The sequence below is a fragment of the Alosa sapidissima genome, chromosome 1 (genome assembly GCF_018492685.1).
Source record: "Alosa sapidissima isolate fAloSap1 chromosome 1, fAloSap1.pri, whole genome shotgun sequence".
In the NCBI taxonomy this organism is placed as follows: Eukaryota; Metazoa; Chordata; class Actinopteri; order Clupeiformes; family Clupeidae; genus Alosa; species Alosa sapidissima.
In genome coordinates, this window is record NC_055957.1 from 4692684 (window position 1) to 4708516 (window position 15833).

The 15833-nt window shown below is 42.0% G+C and overlaps 1 protein-coding gene across 1 annotated transcript in view; it reads right to left on the bottom strand.

The window, feature by feature from the left end:
• Nucleotides 1–759: 759 nt before the first annotated feature.
• Nucleotides 760–15833, bottom strand: part of LOC121707276 (non-compact myelin associated protein) — a 16167-nt gene continuing 1093 nt past the window's right edge. Inside the window, exons 2-4 of the mRNA XM_042089719.1 lie at nt 6414–6523; nt 5707–5791; nt 760–2037 (exon numbers count right to left, since the gene is read on the bottom strand). Of these exons, the coding sequence (XP_041945653.1) occupies nt 1761–2037; nt 5707–5791; nt 6414–6510 (459 nt within the window). The 5' untranslated portion in view covers nt 6511–6523 and the 3' untranslated portion in view covers nt 760–1760. The remainder of the gene's footprint in view (nt 2038–5706; nt 5792–6413; nt 6524–15833) is intronic.

A 15833-nucleotide genomic window follows, 5' to 3' on the forward strand; every position in this document is an offset into this window, starting at 1 on the left:
TCCACTTTGTCAGGCCTGCTCTGTAGGCTATCTTGAGCCTGCTCTGTAGGCTATCTTGAGCCTGCTCTGTAGGCTATCTTGAGCCGGAAACCAAGATTGGCCAATCTCCAGCTAATGATACACAAGGCAACTTGCTGGGCAATGTTTCCATTGATCTCGGCCACCATCTTTCTAAAGAACTTTAATCATCAGTAGGCATATTTCCATGATCATCCAATCACAACACATGGAACTGGTTATGTGGTTGCCCAGCAACATTGCTCAAAAAAATCGCTCAAAAACCACCTTCACCCCAACATAACCACCTTCACCCTAACATAACCACCCTTCCTTCACCCCAACATAACCACCTTCACCCTAACATAACCACCCTTCCTTCACCCCAACATAACCACCTTCACCCCAACATAACCACCTTCACCCTAACATAACCACCCTTCCTTCACCCCAACATAACCACCTTCACCCCAACATAACCACCCTTCCTGCACCCTGGCATAACCACCTTCACCCCAACATAACCACCCTTCCTTCACCCCAACATAACCACCTTCACCCCAACATAACCACCCTTCCTTCACCCCAACATAACCACCCTTCCTTCACCCTACCATAACCACCCTTCCTTCACCCCAACATAACCACCCTTCCTTCACCCTTTGCTACATTTTCTGTTTCACCTGTTGACTAGAATGTTCAGCATAACAGAACTGGCAGAATTAGACTAAGTAATGTGTGGAAATGAAGGAGAATTCACTGTTCAGAATGTGGAGATAAGAATTTATTAAAAATGTTTAGGTGAGCATGGCATTCACATTACAAGTAAATTGAAGGATGATATAGCCTATCCATGTATAACCAAGAAAAGAAACTTTGATCAATCACATAAAGATGAATTAAGATATGGTAAGATTTTTAAAAGTTGAATGATCAGTGTTTTGGCATATTGGGAGATATTAAATGTAGCCTAGGATGTGTTCAGTATTTGGGCAACATGGGAATGTAAAACACAGATCATCATGGTAGGCGACGGCCTTGTGGACTTTTTAAAACTTTGATGTGTTTCCACATTCTATTTGCACTTTGATTATATTTAAGCACAGCCTCATGGCCTATGTTTTATAAACAGTTTCCTGAAGGTGAAATCAGTCAAATAAATAAAATTGTTTACAAAAATAAATATTTTTCTTACACCATACTTTTAGATTTAAATCAAAATATAGGAAAGATTCACATTCAATTAAGGTTCATGAAAGACGTGTCACAACAGTCACAAGAACAGCAACGGCTAGTGCAAAATCATCTGCTAAATTAAGAGACCGCCGACATGGCTGCATTTACTACACCTGCTTCTCTCTACCCTCTCAACATTCTGAGTTCGTCATCTAGTCGTATTCCGTCACACAGCACGCTTGAGGGTTACATGTAGGACTGTAACAGTCCTGGGGCAGCAATTTGGAGACCTGCGCGCACTTCCTGGCGCGCGATTCCCCATACCTGATCGGTCCATGGTTCTGTCCGTTCATGGGTGCATCCTGCCCCTAACCTGTAGTGGTAACATCTAAAGATCCTCCAAGGGTCAATATATCTATGCTGGCTATCGCAAGTACAGTCTCGTGACTGTCTCGCCGAGTACGGCGACGTTCAGTGCGGCTCTCCTTTGTTCATCGAGGTGGTGTTGTTTCCGTTAATCCTTGTGGTATGACATAGACGCCGGTTCTGAAGTCTGTTTCAGGCTCTGGCTGTGGCAACTGCCGCTCCTACGTGTTCTCGATGGAAGGCGTGTCATGTACGGTGACCACTGTGGAGCCGCTGGCCGTGCTCTGCTGGTCCAAGCTGTTGTGGTCAACACTGGTCAAGTCTACCCGTGGGAGACGGAAGCCATTCTCTGACGGCACAGATGATTGGACGAAACTCCCAGACACCGAGCTGGGTCCTAGGTGACTCATGTTCAGGTTCGTTTGGGTTGAGGAGGGCGACTTTTTACGAGCTTTGGAGCCTCCAACACCAGCCATCATCCTTGACGTATGTGTTCTCCTGGGGAATGGAAACAATAAATCAAAGTTAAAATCTATTTTTTTATATATATATACTGTATATATACCTCAAAAGGTGTGGTGTTATGCTGAAAAAACATAATTAGTTAAGCTATTGATATGGTGTTATGTGAAAAGTAGCTCCTTCTTATACATTCATCACTAAACATGATGTTAGCCTGATAATTTTGTGTGTTATTATGAAGGTGCAGGGGCGCAGGAGGCACGGGGGACGTGGGGGATGTGTCCCACGTAGTGCTGAAGAGACAGCCGTCGCCCCCCTCACTTTTGATAAGGAAAAAAAGCCTTATATACAATAAATAATAACCTATAGGGTTTGCGCTAACTATGTAAAACTCCCCATTAACAGCATCACATCACTAACCACAGCTATCTACAGTACTGTAAGACTGCACAATCTCATATTCACTCTGAAGCCAGTTTGTCTACTAACAACCATCATTAGAGATGCTTTTCGTTTGGAGCGGCATACTGGTAGGCCATCAAAAGCATAACATTTTCGGTTTGGTTTGGGATCTAATTTACTTTTGGACTGTTTGATTATATTGCTAAATGTTGGGACTGATGGGCACTGAACTCTGGGAGATATTTGATGCTTCACTGTTATGTTTCATGCAGTTGAAAAAGTGTCGGGATTTCCACCGCTGTTTATTGCGAGACAAGGTAGCCATTCATTGAATAGGGGTTGTGCTGTAATAGAAACCTTTTTGCGTAGCCAAGTAGCCTAAATTGAGTTATTGTTTAATTATGCATGATTTAGTAGGCTACTTTTTATTAAATTCATAGGCTGGAATGCCTTGAGTCACGCAACAATTAAATGTAGTAGGCTTCAGCCTCTGGCAATTAGCTCGAAAGGGGCGGCAAGACAATGAGCTTGAGAACGTGTGTTGGAGACCCATGGTAGGAAAACGACTTTATTAATCCAACCAACAATATAATAAAATATTAAGAAGAGGTGTTATTTCATTGACTTAAATCGAAGCAATGTCTTCTAGTGCTGGTGGACTGATGGCAATTGCTGGTATGGTATAGGCAAATATGAGAACCTGCCTTTAATTGTCCGGCCGGCTCGAATTACGTGGGAGCCAGAGGGAGCCGAGCTCCCATAGAGTGACGACTGGCTCCCATGAAAGCAACAAAGTCAAAAACCTGAGGTGGTCTCTCATATCTGAAGGTGTCTGGCATTGTAATTTAATCTTAAACAACCGCTCATTATCCATCCCTGTGCGATCTCTTACCATTAAAGACGTTAAATTAAAATATAGGCTACTACGGGACGTAGACCTACACTACGCTCTTGAACGCAGCATGACACTTCACCACCACACCACTAGACTATATGAGCAAACCGTATCGATTTGACAGCACTCGCAAATCTGAAGAAGTCACCCTGCTTTGATGTGAGTGTTTTGTCTATTTGCATAGGCGTTCATTGGGCTAGCCTACGTGGTTTGATACGTGCTGAAAAGTCCTGTTTGCTGTTGAACTTGCGCTTTACCTATTCTATGTTGATTGACAAAGCCATACATTATGGCCCATAATGCAGCCTACAATGATTGTGTTGTCTGATGATCTAGCTATCCTCTGCCATTCAGAGCTCCGGAAAGTTCCCAGCTATTTTGAAACACCTCTTAGCAATCTCTGATGTCGGAATATTCAATGGCTACCCGACAATATCTCAGTGCAAACTCCAAAATTGTTCGTCTATTCATTTTCCACGGTTCAACACATTAGCCTACTAGAACATAGTTTGGCTGGCTTTATTCATTTCTGCCAGTTAGTGCTTTTTCCCCTGTGTATAAGTTACACTACATGCATTATTGTGTTTGACACTGAGGATAGCCTATCTGAGACGGTGGTCTGGTTTAAATGAGTTACGTTGTGAAATTGAGCATGGCACAGACTAAATCGTTTAGTCTATTTCTTTGTATTGTGAAATTGAATTGAGATATGGACTATTATAATCAATAATATGTTGAAATTAATTAAAAGTAATGAAAAATCTATGTCTGTTGTATGCTTGTGTCAAGGTAAATCCTAGGCCTACCGTGCGCATATACTGTACTGCGCAAAAGCGCCACTTGGCTATTTCATTGTATCGCCTTGTTAGGCTACGCGCGGGGTGTGTCAACTTTTTATGAGATAGAGAGACCCCCTTGAAGACAAAAAGATAATTCGAGCCCTGTGTCCGGCTATAAATAGAATCAATCCCGGGCATAATTTGAGGATTTATGGTAGCCTATCTCCTGCTCAACATGACATTAGCTGTTATGTTTATTGATAACAAACTCAACCAGCCTACTGATCAACTCGTTTTCACTAGCCTAACTATAAAATACAAGTATATAGGCCTACCCAAAGTTTTTGTTCTAAGACATTTATTTCAAACATAATTTCAAGACACAAATTGGATGCTTCAGTTACCTTGGTGCATAAATCCCAGAGAGTAGGCGACCACACCCCAGAGTGATGGGCCTTTCTTACGCGTTCAGTGTGGGGTATAAACAAGCTGAGAATTTAGCGGTGTCGCGTCTGGCTGTCACAGACATGGGGAGCTCTTTGAAGCTTGCGATAATGTGGTACAGTTACTACAGTAACAGTATTTTATTTGACTTCTTATGTAATATTTTTTTTCAATTTTATAAATGCTTTGTTTAAATGCTGTTGGAACAAATAGTTGATTATAAAGGCAACTTTCTGTTGCAATTTTCTGTGTGTTCTAGACTGGTAACTTGTTAAGCCAACATGTTCTAACATTGCATAAATATTAACTGCAGACACATAGTGGAGAGTTGATTTGGTTTATACCAGACAATTTAGGTACTGTAGGCCTAACTAGGCTATTTGATCATGTAGTCTATGTTTGGATCATAGGCATGATGATTCATTCATGGCTTCATAAAATATCAACATCATGTTGCTTTTAGAGTATTCTACCATTGGCCCAAGTAGTGTAAAATAAATCTAAAAAAATGAGTAGAATTGCACATAGCACATAGCAAGAAGCTGGTCTGAGGGCAGATCTGGCATTGTTCTCATCTCACAGTTTTGACAATTTTAATCAAACAATATTTTGAAAACAATCAATGGTATTATCTTAATATTCTGGCAAGTTTAAAATATGATGGTCGAAAGTGGGCCAGAGGTGGCGATCCGATATCTGGAAATCTGATCTCACTATGGGTTTGTGTTCACAATTTGGTCCCCCTCACTTTCAAAATATCTCCTGCGCCCCTGTGAAGGTGTATTTTAAATAGTCTGCTTACTCTCTATTGGGTTCATTCAAAATTCAATCTTTGAAGTGGTCACCCCCAAGGCAAGTTGCACATACTTGCAAGTTGTTACTTAGCCTACTGTAAACTAGTGCTGCTACATGTCTTCTCCACACAGGTATTCCATTACCTCATGCCTGAGAGATGACAAATGATGATTGAATGCGCCTAACCTTTCTCTCTCTTGCCAGGTAATTGAAGAGAAGTGACACAAATTCAAAAGACCTTTGTGTGAAGTTACTTATCCATCGAATCAGTGAGCGAAAACGAGGCTATTTTGTGGGAGTTCACCCGCATGTGTTATTTTGTTAACTACTAGCCTTCACCAAGCCAGTGTAATCCTGTGCTATTTTGGTTTCACAGGAATGCGGCCTCACCTGTTGTATGTCTTGAGAATGATGAGTAAGATTGTGAGAATGATGATGATCCCGATGACAATGAGGGCTATCATGGCACCAGAACCTGTAGGAGCAAACCCACACACCACACAATGCATCAAGTCATCTGGCTACTGTATGTAATTCCTTTTCTCTAATGACACGACTCCATGTCTTTATTTCAACACTTCACACAGCTACCATAACAAAGATGTGCACATGGTCAAAGCAACATGATTAGGAATCCCCCATCTCAACAGGGATGCCACTGACCTTCATCTGAACATTAGAGCTATGAATTTGCAGTCAGTGTCACTGTCAGAGGTGGAGCATTTCAGGTATTGTGTGGAACTACAAATATGTGCTTTATAACTCCAAAACCCTCCCACTGCGCAAAGAGACGTCCAAACGATATATTTTCTATGTTGTTTTGCAAGTCCAATTTTGGCCCCCTGAAGGTGCAGACTTTTCTGCACCTGTTTAAGATGTCCACATGACGTCCAAAACAGTTACCTAGTCTGACGTTCAAATGTTCAAATGAACTGCATATTGACGTCCAAGTGGGGTCATGGTTAGATGTCCAAATAGCGGACTTTGTTTGCACGTCATGTAGACGTCTAATGTTTAATGGGCTGTGTTTGTCAGAATTGAAAAGCTAAAATCGCAAATGTACTCTGATTTAAAAATTAATAAAAAGCAAGTCTTACTTTGGGTGAGTATTTGCTCCTTGGACTTGGTGGTGGACGTGGTGTTCTGGAAAGCTGTGGTGAAGTTGGTCACGGGCTGGGCAGTTGAAGTTTGCATCTTCAGTAATATCCTAGAAGGAAAACCATTGCGGACAGTGTTTGGATTACAATATATTATTATCACACTCTCCCAACCTGTGTGGTTTTATGCTGAGTGACAGGTGTGGAGAGGGAATCCTGATGCGTGTCACTGTGTGATGCAACATCCTGTCTCAAGGTGCCTCTAGTGTTCATCCTGCACTTGTAGAACCAGGAGCCTCATTTATAAAAAATGTTGCGTAGAAACCATCCTTCATTTGATCTTAGTATCAATTTCTGAAATGATCGTAAGTGTGATTCAGAGAAAACGAACGTATACGCACACAAAAACATGCTTACACCACTCTTCCAGATGTGCCCATTATAAATCACAAATGAACTTCAACTTGTGCGCAGCCGGATGGTTTTAGGTCTCCGCCTTGTAAACACCCCCTCATCAATATCATATATGCTAATGAAATCAATGGCCTAACTAAGCTGTATCTAAAAATATATATCAGAAAAAAATGTTTAGGCCTAGCCTATGTTTATGCGTCAATTCCAATAGCCTAACTAATTATGCTCTCTGGAAAGAGATCTTATGCATCCATGTCCATTGTCCAATGCTTGTTTTCATTCCTTCTGCTTGCACTAATGTGAATCAAAATGTAGTAAGTTTACTTTGGTAGTAGGACATATTATGCTACCTTATGAAGGAAAGACCTCTACAGCATAATCCCGTATGTTATGGTAGCCTACAGTAGGCCTACGTTTCCAATATGAACCAGGGTCATATAATGCTGATGTAGCCTATAAAACAGCGCGCTAAAATATAAGAGTGATATGTCATGTAGGACTAACGTTTCGGTAACACTTTACTTGACAGTATCGACACATGAGCACATGACACTGTCATGACACATGAACCCTAACCCTAACTCTAATCCTAACCCTAATCCTACCCTAACATGTTATGACAAAAAACGAATGTTACTTAATAACAGAAGCGTTATGTCATAAACGTTTATGACTTGTTTATGACACGTTCATAGGTCAGTGGGAACATGGACAGTGGCAGGAAAAATTGAAAGGTGAGTGATTTCAGATGAGCAATATGTTTGACTAAAATAAGGTTCATATAACCTGAATTGAATGAAGTAATGAAAGCTCTGTATATGGCATCAACTATATAAACCTTTAGTCAGAGAAACGTGGTTGTTGTAACAAAAAATGTTTTTATACATTAAAATTCCATTTAACTTGACGACCTATTTTAGCTAAAACCGTACTGGTAAAATGGGCCACGCATTTTTAGTAATTTTATACTAATATTTTTAAGATTTTTTACAACAACATGGCCATTTTTTTAAGAAGATAGACTTGATTGAAAGCTAAGAGTTAAAAGATACAAATACACATGCTATAAATACATATCATGGGCTAGCATAGCATAGCATAGGCTAGTCACACACACTCTCGTCAAAGTAAGTTGAGTGTAAGCTATTAACCGACCCATTTTACCTAACATGCGGCCCATTTTACCTGATCATGATCTGTTTTGGCCAGAAGGAGGCATCTGACATTTAAACACTTCTAAAAAATATGTGCCATAGAAGTATAGCCAACAAGAACATTTAGTGAAACAAAACTGTTTTGAAGTTTTACATTTATGTTTATTAATATTTGTAGGCTATGGTTCTTTCTAAATTTTTGTTGTTCACATTATTTTTGTTGTTCACACAATTTTTGTTGTTTTTTGAGTTCACCCTATAGTAGGCCTATAGAAGTAGTTTGTTTGTGTTGTTCGTTGTGTGTGTGTGTGTGTGTGTGAGTGTGTGTTCTGTGCAGTAGTAGTTTGTTTGCTGGTCATTCTTCATTCATTCTGCATGTCGGGATTCAAATAAAGTCTTTGCGATTGTTGAATGTCCTGTGGCTTAAACATTGTCCTTTATTGTTTGCTTTAGGCCTACCTTTATATTTTAGCCTACATTACCCAACTCCCCTATTGGCATCTGATCTTGGGCACTGCCAGCAGTCATAAAGCAAACAGATGCACGCTCTGCAACTCCTTGTGCAACTCGGCCGCAACTCTAAATATAAAGATGCGAGGCCGTGCTTTCGGAGGATAACCTCCGTCCCTTGTGGTGTATAGATTATATAAAATACCTATAGCCTATCTATACCTATAAAAACCTTCTGATATTGATCATGCATATGGCAAAGAAAGACATGAGATCGTTGGTCTTGAAATTCATCGCTCTTGGACCTCAGATGACTTGCAGTACCCCGGCATTACCACAAGGAAATGGTCGTACATCAGGTTGGAACCTGGGGCCTAATTTATAAAAGGGTTGCGTAGAAACCATCCTTCATTTAATCTTAGATCATTTCTGAAATGATCGTACGTGTGATTCAGAGAAAACGAACGTACGCGCAAAAAAACGTGCGTACCCCACCCTTCCAGATGTGCCCATTATAAATCACAAATGAACGTCAACTTGTGCGCAGTCGGATGGTTTTAGGTCTCCGCCTTGTAAACACCCCCTCATCAATATCATTAGCATTTGTTTAAATGAAATCAATGGCCTAAAAGCTGTAGCTTATGTAAAATTAGATATTGAAAACATTGTATAGGCCTAGCCTATGCCATCTGATGTTAAGTAGCCTATATGCGTCAGTTCGAATAGCTTAACTAATTATGTTTTTTCCAGCAAAGCTTTCTGGAAAGAGATCGTATGCATCCATGTCCATTGTCCTCTGCTCGCTTTCATTCCTTTTGCTTGCAGTAATGTGAATAATCAACATTTCGTATGTTTAGGCCTACTTTGTACAAAAAAAAAATGGGTAGGCCTCTGCACCTCTTTACGCAACTCCGACACAACACTAAATATGAAGATGCCCTGCTTTCAGAGGATAACTTCCGTCCCTTGGTTGTGTAGGCTATATTTGATATAAAATATCTATAGCCTACATTGTATAGCTTACAGTCAAATTACCTTTCTGTTACGGAGCTGGGAATAGGCCTATGAGCGCAAATTAGGATGTAGTGGAGGCTAAACGCGAGTAAACGCAGTTTATCCACCTCTGCAATTTCAGAAATAGAGTTTAGGCCTACCCACCTCTTATTAGAGTTTATCTACCTCTCAAAAAAGTTTATTCACTTTTAACATTCAAAACTGTATGATCAAATACTATCCTATATTCCCAATACTGCACAATAACCTCCAACATTATCAAACTGTTCGAATGCCTTTTTGAATGCCTTCCTCTCCTAAATGAGGGCAATTGGACATTTGAGCGTCAATATTAGATTGGAGAGATCACTAAATATACTAGATCACCTGTAAGAATGTTTCAATTATTCTATCGTAGGTCTTGGTGTTTTTTTTTTTTAGATATTGTGAAATAAGTAAGCTATCCCTGCTGAAAAAAACAGCCTGACCAGCTAAAGGTGGTTTGCTGGTTGACCAGCTTGTTAACCAGCTTGTTTGACCACCCTATGATGGTTGACCAGCTAGACTAGCAAATCTCTTGCGAAAACATACATTCAGCTGGTTTACCCACCTAACGATGGTAATTCAGCTGGTTTTGCTTGTCGTACCACCTCAAGCTGGTCATTTTAGCTGGTGTTGCTGGTCTACACTGCTGGTTTAACTGGCCGTGCCAGCTTATGTTGGTCAAACCAACATGACCATCTTACACCAACAATGTCAAGCTTGGCAGGCTGGTCACCAGCATGACCATCTTGCACCAGCTGTATCCCACACGACAGGCTGGTCAAACCAGCATGACCAGCTTCCTCAGATGGTCACGCCAGCATATCCAGCTGGTGGTCCAACTAGCTACACCAGCAAAGACCAGCAAGAGCTGTAAGAAAACCATCAAAGACCAGCTAAAACCAGCTAAAACCAGCTACCAGCATAAGCTGGTTTCTAGCTGTTTTTTTCAGCAGGGATACGTCTTTTCACTTTCTTAAGTGGGCTATAGTTCTCATTAGCAGTTTTATGCCAAACCATGAAACATTAAGCTGCGTCCAAAAACGTCTTTAAAAATCTTCTGATATTGATCATGCATATGGCAAAGAGAGACATGAGATCGTTGGTCTTGGAATTTTGAAAATGCATCGCACTTGGACCTCAGATTACTTGCAGTACCCAGGCATTACCACAAGGAAATGGTCGTACGTCAAGTTTGAAACTGACGTGGAGATAAGCACTTTTTCACGTCAAAGACGTTTTTTATAAATCTGAGCGTTGGCATGGATTTGAGCGTACGCACGGTCTAAGATCAAATCTGTGCGTAAGAACGCGTTATAAATGAGGCCCCTGACATGGAGGTAAGCACTTTTCCACGTCAAAGACGTTTTTATAAATCTGAGCATTTCACGTGAGCACATGAAAGTTTCAGGTGAGCACATGGAAGTTTCACGTGAGCACATGAAACTAAACTTTAGATTTTTTTTTGCTCATGTCCCCTTAGGGGCTCCGTAGATTTGAGGGTACACACGGTCTAAGATCAAATTTGTACGTAAGGAAGTTTTATATCTGTTTTATATCTGTTTTATATCTTATATCTGGCCCAGTTATCTCAGTGGTCCCAACCCAAAGACCATCGATCCAGTGCTCCCAACCCAAAGACCATCAGTGCTCCCAACCCAGATGTCATTGGCACTGTGTACAGTACAGTAACTGAGTCAGTTCCTCCATCAAATCTAAATGGTTACTAGGTCTCTTCATAGTTTTAAACAATATATATATAAACTTTGCAGAGACTTATTTAAACGATGAAAACATGAATTTGGAATAGCATTGCTGCTTTGTGTAGTCTTTGTTTGTCTGTAACCCAAAGACCTGTGATCGGCTTGATGAAATCCCCAGACATCTGAACAACATCCCCGAAGTCCTGCAGCATTTCTAGGCAGACAGATGCTTTTCAAGCACGTCTTACTTCAGAGCCAGTTAGGGACGTATGTCCAGCTGCTCTGTTATCCAGCACTGTCCAGTATAGCAGTGTTTCTGTCTCTCTCTCTCTCTCTCTCTCTCTCTCTCTCTCTCTCTCTCTCTCTCTCTCTCGCTCTCTCTCTCTCTCTCTCTCTCTCCAGTACTGTCCAGTATAGCAGTGTTTCTCTCTCTCTCTCTCTCTCTCTCTCTCTCTCTCGCTCGCTCTTTCTCTCTCTCTCTCTCTCTCTCTCTCCAGTACTGTCCAGTATATCAGTGTTTCTGTTCATGTAGAACACAGTACTGAGCTTCATGCTTCAATATTTCATGTTTTCACTGCGGACGTCATGCATGTGATATCTAGGCGTGCTGCTGACGCAGGCCGTGAGCTCTGCCTCATGGAGGGCAGTCACGCCAGCGCGTCATTCACATGGGCGTTAGGGAACTTCCCTATTTATTATGACACCACTCTCCTTCTGTTGACCTCACTAAACAATTCATCTATCACCAGATGCATCCACCGCGAGTGACTTTATGAGGCTCGCTCCCTCTCGCTAAATGAAAGGTCTTCTAGAGTCAGATTCCGGAACGCTGGCTTAGTAGAATGGAGCCTTTCATGTGTGTGTGTGTGTGTATGTGTGTGTGTGTGTGTGGCTCCTTGCTTCCCTGTCCCAACCCCCAGGGCCGCCCTTCTGATATGACCTTTTCAACTGGCTACGCCAGTTAGCAGACGCCTGGACTGGCCGAGCGCTTCCTCCCGACGAGCAGGACGCGGGCGTGAGAGCTACCGGACACACGCGGGGGAATGCTACACCGCACAATCAGAACAGGTGTTTCAAAAGAGGACAAAATTTGCATCGACTATAAAAAGCCGAAAACCCTGGAACACGGAAGAGGAGTCTCTCTCTCTCTCTCTCTCTCTCTCTCTCTCTCTCTCTCTCTCGTCCTTTCTCTCTTTCTCTCGCTCTTTCTTTCACTCTCTCTCCCTCTCTCTCTCTGTCTCTACCCTCAACCACAACAATACACACACACACACACACACAAACACACACACACACACACACACACACACACACACACACACACACACACACAGGCATTCAATCTCATGAGGGATATTCTTAACCCACTGATTACATTCAAATGGCTTTGCAACTACAAAACATGCAAAACACACAATGTCATAACAGCAATGATATTTTCCACGCTGAGAGCGCTGTTCTGGGCCCCGTTCGGGACGCGCTGCTGGCCGCTCCGCTCCTCTCCGCTCCTCTCCTCTCTCAGGGGCAGGGCGTGCGGCACGGGGGGTACCCCTGACTGCTTTCCATAAATCCAAACTGCTGTCCAGAGTGATGATCTCTAGATCGCTGATAGACACTGACCCTGCAGTGCGACAGGCTAGTCTGGGTCTGGCCCTGGTCTGGCTTGAGTCTGGTGCTGGTCTGGTTCTGGTCTGGTCTGGTCTGGGTCTGGCCCTGGTCTGGGTCTGGCCCTTGTCTGGTCTGGTTCTGGTCGGGTGCTGGGTCTAGCCCTGGTGTGGCCCTGGTCTGGTCTCGGTCCAGCTTGAGTCTGGCAGGTGACTGCTGCCTTCGTCTGCCCTCTTAGATTGATGTGTTGTGTGCAAACAACATGACAAGCGTGCATGCTTGACTTGCCTCAAAAATATTGGCACAACTAAAAATCTAAAATAACCTAAAATCGAAACGAGTATTTGAAATGGCCTGTACTTCTGTTCTGAGCTTCAAATCAAGATCACTCTTAGTGTTTTGCGTGGGTTCATCCCATCTCTCCCTGTGGCTACCCGTTTAACAGACGATTTCTCAACCATTCCAGAAAAGCATCGCTACATACTAATCAAAGTACTAGATTTTCTCTAGTACTAGATTTTTTAGTTGTACAAATGCCTAGATGGTCCTTCATCACTTACAAATGCAAAAGTAAAGTTGACAAAATAACAAACAATTAAAGTTATATTCACTGAAACCCAAATCATGAACAACATTTGATTTTAGCTTTGAGAGTGGTTATGAAAATAAATGATGATATTCCTCTTAAATTGCCTTCGAGAGAGAAAATCTACCATTTTTGGACAGATAATCTAGTGATAAAAAAAACAATGGAATACACACAAGACCTCACCAGCCTATACAACCCACCTATTCCGTAACATAAATAGTCTACGTATCATTTCACCATTGCCAACCCACAACTAAGCATCAGGGGTCCTCTTCTCGTCTCTCTTGACAGAGGAGCAATCCATCACCACACAAAACAACACCTGTTTGGATCTCTCTGTTCTGGACACAATGAGATACACAGCGCAGATCACTTTCACACACATCTCATTTCACAGTTTCAGAAGGCCTCTCTCTCCCTCTCTCTCTCTCTCTCTCTCTCTCTCTCTCTCTCTGTGTCCTGCCAGTGGTTCCTGAGGCCCTCAGGCTAAGACCTTTTCTTCCATCCTGCAAAAACTAGCTTAAACTCGGCAGCCACATCCTCGGCAAGCGAGCGAGCGGACGGACAATGACAACCTAATCAGCCGGCCACATCAGTTTTTGGGAAGCTGTTAAGGAGTGTGATGAGGTTGTGACGTTATTCCTCTTTCTAAATGGCTTCTGTTATCGCTGCAGCTAGAACAAAAGAGTAGTGAGTCCTGAGTGACTTGTGTAACACCTCCACCGCGTGAAGCCATCAAACCAAAAGCCAGATGTTTTCTGTGAAGCCCGCCGTAACTAAGACCTGAAATAGATTCTGTTCTCCCCGAAACTACAGAACCATGGGCCTGTGTCGCCCGGTCTCATTTTATTTCCCTTAAGAATTTCGATTCCTTCCAGAGCGTTCTCTGCTAGTAAATCCATTCATCAGAGTTGACAAGTCCGATTAGACAAAGCTTTGTTGAACTACCAGCTCCGAAGCTAAGTGGCATTGGCCTGATGATAAGCTTTGACACACTGTGTTTTTATGTGTCTGCTTATGTAACTAAGTGGCGTCAACACCCTTCGGTAGCAACCATGTCTCTGGCCTCTCCTCTTCTCTGCCCTCATCGGCCTCAAGCTCCAGACAAAAACCTTGCTGTGTTTAACTAACTACAGACGCTCTGCACCTGGACGTAAACAGGTGAAAAGGGAAAGGTGTACTTTATGTATTGTCAAAATGGGCAGTTTGTAGCAGGGTGTGTGTGTGTGATTGATCTCCTTCAAATCTTCAAATCTTTCCATTTAGCCATTTAGTCAGGAGGCAAGTTGTTTTACATCACAGTTACGTTTAACTTCTCTGAGCCTTAGTTCACAGACAGTTTGAAAAAACAAGATTCCCATTAACCCTTGAATCAAACAGTTGAACCCCAGTGAACTGTTTGCTGTGTGTGTGTGTGTGTGTGTGTGCTATGTGTTCATTAAGCAAAGGTGCAGGGTCAATATTTAAACAGCGAATGTATGTGTGTGTGTGTGTGTGTGTGTGTGTGTGTGTGTGTGTGTGTGTGTGTGTGTGTGTGCGTGTGTGTGTGTGTGTGTGTGTGTGTGTCTGTGTGTGTGTGTGTGTGTGTGTGTGTGTGTCTCCTGTGGTATTTCATTATGACCTGAGCACACACAGGGCTCATCCCCAGCACATGCTGCCGTTTCTCAGAGCCCAACATGGCTGCCCTACTGCACCTTCAGGAACAACTCACTTAACACACATTTCACACTCATTTCACACTCACTTCACACTCATTTCCCACTCATTTCACACACATTTCACACTCATTTCACACTCATTTCACTCTTTTAGCTCTTACTGGTTTCAACTGGGTTTGCAACAAATGATATGAGTGAAGAAACTATTCAATGGGATGATATGACTAGCCTTAACATAAAATGTTGGTTAATAATATACTATATATCTGATCTGATTTCTGGACTACTTTAACTACAAAAACTAAGCTCTGTGTTAATACTACACAGGGGAAACTCAGGTCCAAATGATTGTGCATAACTTGTTCTTTCTGACCTCAGAACAATCCCACACCTGGTTGTAGCATAATATCCAACCAGGTCATGTAGTGTTATCCGTAGCCTAATACATAATATCCAACCAGGTCATGTAGTGTTATCCGTAGCCCAATACATAATACCCAACCAGGTCATGTAGTGTTATCCGTACACCAATACATAATACCCAACCAGGCCATGTAGTGTTATCCGTACACCAATACATAATACCCAACCAGGCCATGTAGTGTTATCCGTACACCAATACATAATATCCAACCAGGTCATGTAGTGTTATCCGTAGCCCAATACATAATATCCAACCAGGCCATGTATAGTGTTATCCATAGCCCAATAGCAATGGCTAAACAACTAAAATATGATAAAATATTTTAAAATACTTTTTAAAATAAATCTGTGAGCAACATTATAATTTTTTTACTGTTCTATGATTCTAG